This window comes from Crinia signifera, chromosome 2 (assembly GCF_055691185.1).
Source record: "Crinia signifera chromosome 2, ASM5569118v1, whole genome shotgun sequence".
NCBI lineage: Eukaryota > Metazoa > Chordata > Amphibia > Anura > Myobatrachidae > Crinia > Crinia signifera.
The window spans coordinates 195,186,608-195,201,224 of NC_139218.1; the positions used below are offsets into that span (position 1 = coordinate 195,186,608).

Genomic DNA, 14,617 nt, shown 5'->3' on the forward strand with positions numbered 1-14,617 from the left:
AAACTGGCCAACAATCCTGTCACAGGCCCATGTCCGAGACCGTAACATATAAATTCCTATACGTGCCACCTGTAGTGCTGTTCTGCCTGAGGGGGGCGTCTCTTAAGGCCCCCATACACTAGGGCGACTTGTCCTAGGGCGACTTGTCCTAAAGTCACCCCCGATTTCCCCTGAGCTTCCCCAGAAGCTCCCCCTTGATGTGCCATTATTACATGTGATAAATCGGATGCGATTTATCACATGTAAAAATCCGTGGAGCTGCAGGAGAGCTAGCGGTCCGTGGGAGCGGGGACCGGTCCGAGGGGGGGGGGGGAGTGGCAGGAGCAAGCTGGGAGTGGGGACTGGTCCGGGGAGCGTAAGGAGTAGGCTGGGAGTGGGGACCGGTCCGGGGGAGCGGCACGAGATGTAGCGGCAGGCAGGGAGCGGGGACCGCGGCGCAGATGTTGAGCAGAGAGACCGGGGGCATGGCAGGAGAATAGAAAGAAATCCAATTAAAAAGACTGAGTGGCCGCTGATTGGCTGGGAACTCAGCCAATCAGTGGCCGCCCAGTCTTTTGAATAGGATTTCTTTCTATTCTCCAGTCGCGCCCCCGGTCTATCTGCTCTGCATCTGCGCCGCGGTTCCCGCTCCCTGCCTGACGCTACATCTCGTGCCGCACCCCCGGACCGGTCCCCACTCCCAGCCTGCTCCTGCCACTCCCCCAGACGGCTGCACATGATTTATCTTATGTGCAGACCGTCCGACATCCGGATCTGATTCGATGCGCACGGGACCGCGCATCGGATCAGATCAGATGTCATACCCTACGCAATTTGGCCAATTTCACCTGATTTCTCGGCCCAATCCTCCAGAATCGGGTGAAATCGGGGCAAAATCGCGTAGTGTATGGGGGGCCTTTACACACCCTTCCATAACCATCTATTCAGGGATTATGTGCACTATAGGGGGCTAATAGTTACATTGCTGGCTGGAAATTACATTATCTTAATTTAGACTTTAGCATCAAACATTTGGTATAGGGCAAAAACCCAACAAGTACTGTACCGGATCTCCAGCTTATCTGGCCAACGGAACTCGTCTCTGTAGCACCTTTAAAATAAACAAATACATACAAATGTGACTTTCTTAATAAAGATACATATACATGTTATTATGCATTGTATTTATAGGTACTTGTTTAGTTTCACGGCGGCCGATATATTGGATGTGATATCGGATGATCCGATGCGATTTTTTTACCTGTTCATAACCCCACTATCCACTGCACATGGAGTCGATTTTCTATAGTGTGGATACTCAACCTGTACTACCACATAAAAAGTGCTCTGGAAATGGAGTTATAAGATTATGCTACCAGAACAGGTTATACCATGTGGGTGTGGGCAGTTAAACACTGTAATACATAGGGCTATCTCATCAGCTATAGGGCTCTCCTATGAGAAATACACTCATCTGTTATGAGAGAGTTGGCAACTCAGCTGGCAGCTTCTAGAGCACCAGTCCAAGCTGTAGTTGCACTGACCACACCTTCACAGCTGACTGCTTCTACAAATCTTCAGATTACTGAGCCTGCTGGCAGTGGCGTAACTAGATATTCGTAGGCCCCATAGCAGAAGTTTGTAAGGGCCCCCTATTTATCAACTTATGGTGATAAATGTATGTAAAACATATTACTTAGACAGTAAAGATGGCCCCCCTGCAGCTCTGGGCCCCATAGCAGCTCCACCCCTTGCACCTATGGTAGTTACGCCCTTGCCTGCTGGGGTACAGGGACTCTCGTCCTCTGTGCATGGTTTGGTGCATGTTCCTAACTCTTTACAGCACCTAATCGCTCCTTTTACCAGACGCAGAGGGAAACAAACCACTGCTGCATGCCCTTCTCTGGAAGAATCGGAATCTGAGGAAATGTCGAACGATGACTCAAACTCACCATCATCTGAAGTGTGTTCTTCCTCAATTCAGGATGAACACATGTCTCCAGAGTTGATGCTTTGATCAAAGCAGTCAGGATGAGACTTAAGATTAAAGATGTGGAACAACCCCCTGCTTCAAACCTAAGAAGAAGGATACTTCTGTATTTCCGTCCTCTACTCAGCTGGAGGGAGTCCAAACAGAAGCGTGGTCACCTCCACACAAAAAGTTCATTGTTTCCAAACATCTTATTTCATTTTATCAGTTTGAACAAGAGGAATGCAAGAAGTTGGAGATACCTCCATCTGTGGATGCCCATGTGGCGTGTTTGGTCAAATCCATCACATTACCTATCCCTAATGTGGTGTCAATTCAGGACCCAACAGATAAAAAATTGGACCAATTTTTGAAGTCCATCATCACTAATGCAGGAGTTGCTTTATGTCTAACTCTTGCTTCAGCCTGGGTGACAAAAGCTATTGGAAGCTGGGCAGATGAATTAGCGGAACATATTACCGCTGGTACCCATAGGTCTGAGCTTCTCTCCTTTGTGGATCAAATCAGGGAAGCATCTACTTATATGGGTGAGGCAGCTCTAGACTCTGCAGTCATCTCTTCAAAAGTTTTAGCGTCATCCAAGCACCCAAACAACCTGACAAACCTACGGCATGACAGGGTGAGTCCCCACCGGGATCCTCCACAGGTGGCCTTTTCCAATTTGCCAGCATTTGGTTGGAGATGACATCAGATTCCTGGGTAAGGGCCAGAATTCAACACTGGACAACCGGACCAGATAGAGAATGCAGAGGCCCTCAAGAAGTCAGTAGTGGCTCTCCTCCCAAAAGGAGTTATTGTGCAGGTTCCTCCTTCTCAGAGGGGTTCAGGGTTCTATTCAAACTTGTTTCTGGTCCAAAAGCCAGATGGATATCTTTGGCTCATATTCAGATTGAAGCAACTGAACCTCAGGGTTCCAAATTCAGGATGGAATCACTTTGCTCCATAATGCAAGCATTGGAACTGGGGGACTTCATGGTGTCCCTCGACATACAGGACGCTTACTTATATGTTCCCATTTGCAAAGATCACCAGAGGATCACCGCAAAGATCACCGCTGCTCCCCACTGTAAAAGGGCCCTATCCAAAGGCACCTAATGGATTCTGGAAAGAAAGAGGGGACAGGGGGGCGCCCAATAGTGCAATATCGTTTTATTTAAAAAAACAAAATTTTAAAACACACAAGTGGTCACTCTAGTGTGCAAAACTCGTACCGAGTATTACGTCTGGAGTGGGCTGGTTACCACTAGATTCAACAATTAATTCCACTGGCAAGATCAGCATACACAACTGTCACCGCTACAGAGTGGTTGGAACTCACGGGACCTCTGCAAGACAGGACGGAGGTAGTTGCCGGCGTCTCCGGCTGCTGCAGGATGGCGTTCGTTCGGCCGGTATCGTGTGCTGGCTGTCAGGGGCTTGGATCACGTCACGCTGGCTACGCCCCTACGCGTTTCGTCATAGACTTCGTCAGTGGGGTGGCCAACGTGACGTACAGGGGCTGTTCTTATTGAGCATTTGCTCCAATCGGCTTTCCATCATTACTATCAGTGCTGGTGCCGCCCTTCATTGAATGATTGTGCTAGTGGCGATCTTGGATTTAATGGATTGTTCCAACCACACTGTGCAAGTGTTACAATTTCAATCATAAGATACAAAATGTTTATATATTAAAAAGTTATATATTGCTATTTTTACTGATGTAGACGGCTTACGTCCAGTAGCTTTGGACGTAAGCCGTCTACATCAGTAAAAATAGCAATAATACGGCACAAAATACAGCAGAAAAGCAAAGTCCACACTAGGACAGCACCATAGTGAAAAGTTCCTTTCTGACATAATTTCTGTGACCTAATTTTAAATTAATTTTATTCGCTGTATGGAATTTATGCTAACTTTTTAATATATAAACATTTTGTATCTTATGATTGAAATTGTAACACTTGCACAGTGTGGTTGGAACAATCCATTAAATCCAAGATCGCCACTAGCACAATCATTCAATGAAGGGCGGCACCAGCACTGATAGTAATGCTGGAAAGCCGATTGGAGCAAATGCTCAATAAGAACAGCCCCTGTACGTCACGTTGGCCACCCCACTGAGGAAGTCTCTGACGAAACGCGTAGGGGCGTGGCCAGCGTGACGTGATCCAAGCCCCTGACAGCCAGCACACGTTACCGGCCGAACGAACGCCATCCTGCAGCAGCCGGAGACGCCGGCAACTACCTCCGCTTCTGCACTGTCTGCCATACTTACCGCAACCTGGGCTCTGACCCCAGTATACGGTCAGCGATCCTTTTGTGACTTACACTCAATATATGGGCATAAATCGCATCTTGCTAGAAGCGTTAATATTTTACCTGCAAACGCCGTCACCTGCTGTCATTTATCACCTTTCACTATTATTTAAATTGGCATGATTCAAATTTAACCAATTACTCCTAAATATAACATTTAACTAATACTAAATAGTGGGCGGCAGTACCATGCAAATTAGGAACCACTAAATAAGTACTTGCTATTACATCTGTTGCCAAATATCCATTACCCTAATTTAATAATTTAAATATTTAACCATTTAATGAGATCTTCTTTTCCTCTTATTTTTGTCGGTATATGCATGTGTTATACGTTATTGTGTATGCTGCTACTAATGATTCGGTGTCCATTGTGCACATACACTAATCCATGAATCATAAAGACCTTACTCACCCCTGCATGTGGTACAGTGCACAGTATTTCCCATTACTGGTACAGTAACTACAAACCCATAAAACTCCTGCAGTGGGTACATATACCTATTTTATCTGTGCATTATTCCCTCCTCTCATGTCTATTTCTACCTATTATCATCTCTCACCTGGACTCGTTCACTCTCTCATTCACCTGGGTGACACCGGGTGAAAAGCAGAAGTGACAACTGGCTCCTAGTAACATTTGAGGCTCTCTCATCTGTCGATATATACTGCCATACATCGCTGTGCCGCCTGATCCCATCCGAACTCAGCAGCTAAGCAGTGACTGGCTGGATCAGTACCTCTTGGGAGACCACCAGGGAATATCCAGTGCTGTATTAACATCCAGACAGCAGAAGTAGCGAATGCACACGAAGAGCATTCCCCCTTTCTTCTCATCTACAAACTCTGCTTCACCATCAGTAACCTAAACCTGTAACCCTTACAACCAGTGGCAGAACTCTGGGAGGCAATGGAGTCATCTGCCACCGGGCTCCTGCTCCCAAGGGGGCACCTCTCTACTCCCCTGGAAGTTAAGTCAGTTATTTAAAAGCCAATGATATTGCTTCTGTGGCTGAGTTCTGAAATATATATATATGTTATCTATTTATCTGAACAGAAATATATATTTTCTATAAGGTTATATAGGGTTGTATGTGTGCGTGTATATATCTTGCCTCCGGGCAACTGGAACGAACTTACGCCACTGCTTACAACGATATATGGGTTAAATTATTGTATGATATCAATTGAGGGTCCGTAGCAAGACTCAAACAAAACAATCAATGCACCTTGGTTGTGCATTCTATTATTATCTTGTATTATTCTGTCTTGCTCAAAAATTGCCTATTGCCTGGTAAATTCCCTGCAAATCATTTTCGCCTACTTGACGGACTTTGTATTACGACCCTTTTTTCTGCATTGTGTATTAACTATTATAATCGATTACCTCAGTTTAACTCACATGCTATTCTGCATATTAAATTGTCCTTTGTATCAAAATTGACGTGTGCATGTATGTATTTTAAGTGTTAATAAATAAAGGTTAGATTTTACGTCACCCATTTGTTCACAATCTTTTCACCTACTTACTATTTAAAGTGTGCCCCAAAAACCCGTTTTGTTCTCCCTGCGTCTTTCTGTAGACACTTATTCTAATTCGATCTTTTAAAATGTGTCAGTGATTAATGAGTGCAGCAGCTAGGTTGTCTGGAAAATGTGAACTGTTGGTAGCTCTTGAGGGCTAGGGTTGGCTACCACTGGTCTAGCGCAATGGTTCCCAACCCTGGTCCTCAAGTACCTCCAACAGTGCACGTTTTCCAGGTCACCCGGCAGGTTCACTCATTATTCAACAGAAAAAGAGAAATAGCAGCGCTAGAACAATTAAAACAATAAATTGGATGATCTTTACATAAAGAAATGTTTTACTTGGAAAATAACACAACATACAATATAAAAAAAAACAGCACACCTGAGTGTGTATATAAAAAACATTTATAAATGTAGAGTACCCCAATACCACAATGAGGAGAATATAGTGAAGAGTCCGGTCCTAGTATGCCCAGAATGAAGAAAAGAGATGAATATTTACCACTCCAGTCAGAAATTTGCGATAAATGAATTTGTAGGTGGAAAATGGCCAAATGTCCTTGTATCCTGGTGGTCGGCCCTAGTTGGCACAAATAACCGTACCACTGGAGATGTTAGGAGGACGATTGTTTGGTCACCTTTTGCATATGGAGAAATGAAGCAATGATCCTGGAGTGGAACTCCAGGATCATTGCTTCATTTCTCCATATGCAAAAGGTGACCAAACAATCGTCCTCCTAACATCTCCAGTGGTACGGTTATTTGTGCCAACTTGGGCCGACCACCAGGATACAAGGACATTTGGCCATTTTCCACCTACAAATTCATTTATCGCAAATTTCTGACTGGAGTGGTAAATATTCATCTCTTTTCTTCATTCTGGGCATACTAGGACCGGACTCTTCACTATATTCTCCTCATTGTGGTATTGGGGTACTCTACATTTATAAATGTTTTTTATATACACACTCAGGTGTGCTGTTTTTTTTATATTGTATGTTGTGTTATTTTCCAAGTAAAACATTTCTTTATGTAAAGATCATCCAATTTATTGTTTTAATTGTTCTAGCGCTGCTATTTCTCTTTTTCTGTTGTACTACATTCCTACAGGAGTAACTAACCTGTTTTCAGCAGCTGCTCAGAAGCCACTTGTGTCAAAGCGCCCCCCCCTCTAGATTTCACCCTTTCAGGGTGTCCTCTAGTCCCTTTCCTTGCTTTTTGGTTCACTCATTATTCAGGCACATTTGAAAAGATCCACAGGTGGAGCTAATTATAGCACGTGTGAGTCTGTGTGGAGACCTGCAAAACATACACTGTTGGGGGTACTTGAGGACTAGGGTTGGGAACCACTGGTCTAGCAGTCATTCAGGGGTGTGACCATGTAATTAGCAAGCAGCTGACATAAATGGGATGATCTCAGAGACTTGTATACCTGTAATCACCTGCTCTGAGGAACAAGTAGCTCTATCATTTGGAACATGGTAGTTTTGGTTTTATTGTGATAAACTGAATGCTTTTCTATATAAAAATGTTTGCATGATAGACATATTAAATGTGGTCGTCAGTGTCCCAGGCTCTCTATGGTTTTCAGTCCAAATAATTACAGTAGTTAACTTTGTGCATGATGTGATGAGATATCTTTCAGCTTTAAGGCACAACCTGTTTTTATATTGGTAAATTTTATTTCATGATTACTTTATTATTTGGGGCTTTTGACTTGTCCTATAGCCTCCGATCTGGAAAGAGTAGGGAAATCTGTGGATGTATTTTTGCTAAGTGCTGTGGGGCAGATGTATTAAGCCTTAACAAGAGATAAATGCAAGGGTGATAAGGAGAGATAAACGTCCAGCCAATCAGCTCCTTACTGACTTTTTCAGAAACAGCCTGTAACATGGCAGTAAGCAGGTGATTGGCTGTCTCTCCTTATCACCTTTGCATTTATCTCTTAAATACATCTGCCCCTTTGTTTGTTATAAGTGTCTATTCATTTGGGTTCAGAATGATTTCCCAACAATCAAAATACAGACCACCATTGACTGACAGTCAGAATACCGACACGTTCATAATACCAACTTTTATTGTACCGACATGGTCAAAATGCCAACCTTTGAAATATCATCCGGTCAAAAAGTCAGCATGATTTTTTTTTTTTGGTGTCTGTCAATATGGACAACATACAGTATTTGTGTACCGCATCCCCTTGCATAATCTAACTATGCCAACTTGGATGGTGACGTAAGAGCAAGCTGTTTTCTAAGGAAAAAATCATGAGAAACTCATGTCGACTTTTGGACTTTTCAACATGTTAAATGTCAGCATTTTGACTGTTGACCAATGGTGGTCGGTATTTTGTAATATGACTGCATACCATTCATTTATTTATTAGCTTGCATAACCCCATCTAGTTCCAGGCAGTATGATAGAAAAAAATAAACCATTACTTTAATTTAAGGTTTAATTAGCCAGTCTTATTGACTTGCAAATATTGGATAAACTGTTAATATTGATAGGTAATGGTAACAGAATGTTTGAGATTGATTTGTACTTTTATAGTGCTGCTTATGATTCTTCACCAATGAAAGACCAGACTGACTTCCTGGCATGTGATCTGCAGTGTAGTGTACAGTACGTGGAATATGCAAACGGAACTGTACATCCACCCTTCCATAGCAGTTGTAGTAGAAAGGTTACCAGCTCTCAGAGTTTGATTTTTGTGGAGCACAATGGAAGTGGTTAGTATTTAGGGTATAAAGTCTGGTCTCGGATCTTTGTTTGGAAACTGCTGTTACTTTGTTAAGTATGCATTACTTGAACAATAACACAGTTAATAATTGGGGACCAAAGTCCAATGGCTTGTGTGTGATATCCTATAAGCAGAGGTAACAGCACTGCTAATGTCTTTGTACTACATAGTGTTCATTCTAGCACCTGCCAACTTTGAGAACCCATGCAGTTCCTCTTCCCTGTCTGGGGTGTCGCTGTTTGTTGTAGTGCTTCTAGCACAGTGTGGTCTGTATATCAGCACTGATATGCAAACCAGAATTTGTGGTACTTGTGTATTATCGCGGCGCCCACGAAATTGGCTGAAAATCGTCCGCAAATCGCATGCAAAAATGCATTGTTACTGTTCAAACTGGTGGCAGTTTGCACATTTCTGCTCACCACGCCTGGGGTAGCGAGTTTAAATTGTAAGGACACCCATCGGCAGAAACAATTGAATCCTGCCAGTGGGCATGGGTGCGAGGACAGGTGAAAACAATTGAATACCGCCTTATGTGTTTTCGGCACACCTGTATAATTTCTGGCTCTCTACTGAAGAATACAAAAGCGCAATTTTTTTTATCAGGCTTCTGATTAGACTGTCACAGTAAATATTAATATACTTTTATTACAGGTCTGTAATATTGTAGCTGGCCAGCGATGCATCAAGAAACTGACTGACAATCAGACCTCCACCATGATCAAAGCAACAGCCCGGTCTGCTCCAGACAGGCAGGAGGAGATCAGCAGGCTGGTCAGTGACTTTGCATGTTATTTTTCAGAAGATAAAAAAGTCCAACTGTGATTTGGCTGTAATGCTTCACTTTGCTTTAGGCATGTATCAGACTATATTAGTGATTCTATGCTGCTGTTAGCATGGTTTTCTTTAGCACTGCTGCATAGTGAAGAACAGAGGTAGTAATCAGAATATATAAGGGGTGTCTGTAAGCTGTTTCTTCTTAATATGTCAATGGAGTAGCAATTCAATTTACACTTAAAATGCACCTCATTAGCTGTCATTACAAATATTTATTAATACGACCATTTCCATAGCAATTCAAACCCAAATTCAAACCCTCCTGGTATCTTCTGCAAATGATAGAGGGTCTCAGCTGCAGCGTGGTGGGGAAGTGAGCGATTGCCCAAAGCAATCAATTAGTTTATACGCAGTGGCGTAACTAAGGAGGTTGCAGGGGATGCAATTGCTATGGAGCCCGGCCGCTGGGGGGGCCCGAGATCCCAGCAAACAATCCCCTGCACCCTTCTGAATGTTTCCCCTTTCATTCTTTAAGGAGATGGTGCGCCGCGATGCTGCACTATGTTAGGGTCCGTCCGGCAGTTACAGGTACTTCCTGAGAGGGAAGCGGGGTAGGGCCGGGTCACTGGCTGCGTAGAGCGCTACTAGAGAGGGCGCTGCAGCTTACTTTTCTAATTGCCGGGCGCTCGCTGAGATTGTGTTACCAGCGGGTGCCCGGCGGTTTCATCATCCTGCAATGTAGCAGGATGCGCTTGAGAAGTCAGCCAGGCAGTGCTCCTCCCCAGCAGTCAACACAGTGGAGGATGGACAGTGACTGTCGGCACAACTCCTCCCGATGCAAGGCTGACAGGATGGCTCCCACACACAGACAGGTAAAAGAATGGGGGTGGGGGCAGATGCTGCTACTTTCCCCTCATCCTCACTACCGGGCTGCCTGTGACCCCCCCCCCCTCCCCCAGACAAGTGTCAGGCCCGCCTCTTTGCTTGCTTCCTTCTATGTGTGTCTGACCCCCCCCCCCCAAGTGACTGCAGGCACTTACCATGCTCTCTTGTGTGTGCCTGCGACCTCCCCACCTGACGGTGACAGCCTGCCCCCCTGCTCCAATCTGTGTGTGCCTGCGAACCCTCCCCCTTGCTGGAGACAATCTGCCCCCTTCTGTGTGTCCCCCTCTTTCTACCACCTGTACTTAAGTACAATCCACATGTGCTTAAAAACAATCCCACCTGTACTTAGGGCCACTACTACAGTTTATTTGGTCCTGCTTACTGTACATGAGGCCACTTTCATTGTTTTTTGTCCCAGGCCACTTTAAGTTCACAATCTGCTGGATACATGTATTGCCCATCTATGCTCCTTACCTCTATCTATACCCTGTCTGTCCGCCCAATTAATCTATGCACCCTTATGGCGCTCTGTCTGTCATTACCCTTCCCCAGTCAGTCTGTCAGTGTAATTCTATGTCCATTCTACCTGTCCTGTTAGTGTCTCTCCTGCTCACTCTTCCTCCTTCATTTTGGGGGAGATTCTCTAAGAATCTCCGCCCCCCTTCGCCGCCCATCGCATATTTAATTATCGCATATGCTGTAACATATGCGATAATTAAGGCAAAGGACAGCTCTTGCGTTAAGAGCTGTCCTTTGCGGTGAGAGTCGCCAGGTCCCGGCGGCTCTCCCCTCCCTCCCACACCCGGCGCTGCTGCTGCGCCGGGCTCTCCTCCTCCCTGCACCAGGAAGAGGATCAGTGCAGGGAGGAGGTCACAGGTCCGGGCAGCACTGCGCTGTGCTGCCCGGACACAGGTGAGGGGGGAGGGGTCGGCGGAGGGTTGCGATAGAAGCCCATTGGCTTCTATGGGGCATCGCCAGATTTTTCTGGCGATGCCCCCCCCCCGCCGCGGTAACCCGGGGTTTTTACCGCATTTTTAGCTTAGAGAATCTCCCCCTTTCTCCCTCTCTTTCCCTCACACACACTCTCTCTCCCATGCTCTCTGACACTCTCTCTCCCTCTCCTTGACACTCACTCTCTATCACTCTTAATGACACACAATCTCTCCTGACAGTCTTTCTCCCTGACATTCTCTCTCTTGTTCCCTTCTATACACTGTCTTTCACTAATGCACACACCCATTTTCCCTGTTGCTCCTCCCACTCTCTCTCTCTCTGACACCATCTACAGTATCTATAATTCCATCTATCTTCTTCATATGCCTTTCCCTCTAACTCCCTGACACCCTCTCTGTCTCTCTCCCTCCTTTATTTCATTCCCTTTTTTCCAGAAAGCAGTCTCTCCCTGACACCCTCTTTGTCTATCACTCTTCTGTACCCGTAAGGGGCATTGTAGTGACAATGACAGGGGGGCCCTATCAGGATTTTGCTATGGGGCCCACAAGGTCCTAGTTACGCCTCTGATTATACGTATCATTTGTATAGCACCTTCTAGAAGATAGTAGTTAGAATCTGGTTGCTATAGGCCACATCTCCACTTCTAAAAACCCACACTTTAGTAAATTTAAACCGAATTCCACAAAATGGGACTTCTATAGATGCGCTCTGGCAGGTGTTAGGGGTCGATCTTATTCTGTGCGAGGTGCCATTCTAACGGCGCTTAAACGCTGGCATTGGCACCCGTTTTAACCTGATTTTGCATATCTTTGCATGCCCGAATTTGCTAAAAATTGCTTGCAACCCTATGGGGCAGCGATCACTTCTTGGCGAATTCTATCCACCGTAAAGTGCGTCCGATGTCGTGATGATGATTCGCACTCATGAATCATCTGTGGCTAATAGTGCATAATCATGGAACTCGATCCTATGTGACAGCCATAGATAGAAATATATTCTCATGTAGGGTATGGATAATTAGGTCACCAGCATTATGGTCGACAAGCATTAGGTCAACATGCATTTAGGTCGACATGGGTAAGGTTGATAGGGTCATTAGGTCGACATGGGTAAGGTCGATATTGAAAAAGTCAACTTTTTCTTTTTACCGGAATGTCAACACAGTCAACTTAAACACTAAGACGTAGCACCGCGTCCCCTCGCATGGCTCGCTGTGATTGCCATGCTTCGGGCACGGGGCAGCGCTACGCTTGGCACATTATTTTATTCTCTCACCATGCCCTAGTGGATGGTAGGGCATGACATACCGCCTGTTGGCACATGTCGTGTTGACATGGACACAGTAACGTAGCACACTTTTTTATTCTCCCGCCAAGCCCTAGTGGATGGTAGGGCATGTAATGCTGCCTGTTGGCACATGTCGTGTCGTCAGGGACACTGAAACGTGTTTGGGCAAGGTGTGTCGCTGCGCCCGGCACACTATTTTATTCTCCTACCACACCCTAGTGGATGGTAGGGCCAGGGCCGGCGCCACCTCTAGGCAGCCTTAGGCATTTGCCTGGGGCGCTGGCCACTGGAGGGCGGCACTTGTGAGCAGGTCAGCGGTGTGGAGCAAGGTGAGTGGAGTCCGCTCCAGGCTCATCCACCCCCCCCCCCCCCCCCATAAATCCAGTTAAGGCCCCACCAGCACCGCTCACACGCACCACCGCTGACATGCTGCCCCCGCCTGCCTGTGGACCGTGCACCTGAGCAAGTCACCTGAACTACCGCTGACTTGCTGCGGCGCCCGCACCCCCTCCCCTCCCGTCCATGGCCATGCATCATGCTGCCCGCCCGTGGACCATGCGCTGTACGCCGGGGCGCTGAGGTGCCTTGCACCGGCGCTGGGTAGGGCATGAAATACCACTTGTTGCCACATTTTTGCTCAAAAAACAATAAAAAAAACTGTCGACCTAATGACCCCGTCGACCTTCCTGCATGTCGACCATCATGCTGACCTTCCTGCATGTCGGCCACCATATCTCCTCATGTAGTATAATTACATTTCTGTAGCATGTTGTATACTTTTTTTGTTCCAACCTTTATATCTCTCTCTGTTATTAGATGAAAAATGCAAGCTACAATCTGGACCCATACATCCAAGAGTTTGGAATCAAAGTGAAAGATGACATGACAGAGGTCACAGGAAGGGTCCTCCCAGCACCAATATTGCAGTATGGAGGCAGAGTAAGTTTACAGTACATGGCTATGGAAAGACTTGTCTGAAGTTATGGAAGGTTATATGATGTGTTATTCCTGTATGTTTCACAAATGCACAATAGAGCATGTTTTTGAATAATTTACATTGAAGCATGGGAGAAAATGCACCTTCTTCTTATTCACCATGGTATTCATGAGGTGAGTTTAACGGCAGAAGACGTCCACATTATGTAGCATGGCATTGTAATCCTGTCTTTCTGAGCAGTGTCAGTGACTGTCAATGAATAGTTTCTTAATGATTAATTTTTTTTAGAACAGAGCGATTGCAACGCCAAACCAAGGTGTGTGGGACATGAGAGGAAAGCAGTTCTACAATGGCATTGAGATAAAAGTCTGGGCCATTGCCTGCTTCGCTCCACAGAAGCAATGCAGGGAGGAAGTGCTAAAGTGAGTGCTGCATCAGCTACAACTGTCAATAGTTTTATATATTTATATAATTTTTGTGCCCGTTTGTGTGTCTCTGAAACACTGCCATCTGTTGGCAGTGAGTAAAACTACATCCTTATGGCTAACACATGCACAAACACAGAGGCAATCCCAAGGTAGTAGACTAGCTTTCGAAGCATTTTCTTCGAGCGGGCTTAACTTTTTTTTTTTTTTTTTTTTAGATATATGTATATATACATAGGATTTTTTATTTCTTTCAGATTTTACAATATTTGGTTGTAATACCACGATGACTGGGTAAAGCAATAGCTGTAAACAATGAATATACTACAGAGATTATTATATGCATCTTTTGCACTTTCCCAGTTCATTTATGGTACTGTGGCAATCTGCCAGCAAAGAGAAAAAATGTTCTTCTGACAGTGCAGAGACAGACCTCCAGGGGCCAATTAGCTGCATATATATGGAAATGTCTGCTATTGGATATCTATTGCTTTATGCTAATATCATCTAAAACCTAGACCCTTCTTGTAAAATCTTAGCCAAAGCTTTAAGTATCATATTTCAAATATGGGATCACACAGCAGGTATAGTTTTACTGTGTCCATAGCAAACATGGTTATAAGTAGATTCGGGGAGATTCTCTAAAACGCTCCGCCCCCCTTCGCCGCCCATCACAATTATAATTATTGCATATGTTCTAACATATGCGATAATTATAGCAAAGGACAGCTCTTGCGTTAAGAGCTGTCCTTTGCGGTGAGAGTCGCCGGGTCCCAGCAGGTCCCGGCGGCTCCCCCCTCCCTCCCACACCCGGCGCTGCT

The 14,617-nt window shown here is 45.2% G+C and overlaps 1 protein-coding gene and 1 pseudogene across 2 annotated transcripts in view; both read left to right on the top strand.

Moving 5' to 3' along the window:
* The window catches only part of LOC146060368 (protein argonaute-1), a 95,681-nt gene that overhangs the window by 65,891 nt on the left and 15,173 nt on the right, over window positions 1–14,617 (top strand). For both annotated transcript variants that reach the window (XM_083173504.1, XM_083173505.1), the window contains 3 exons: window positions 9,186–9,305; window positions 13,251–13,373; window positions 13,660–13,793. In XM_083173504.1, coding sequence (XP_083029630.1) covers window positions 9,186–9,305; window positions 13,251–13,373; window positions 13,660–13,793 — 377 coding nt within the window. The remainder of the gene's footprint in view (window positions 1–9,185; window positions 9,306–13,250; window positions 13,374–13,659; window positions 13,794–14,617) is intronic.
* LOC146061117 (5S ribosomal RNA) lies at window positions 4,928–5,044 on the top strand (annotated as a pseudogene).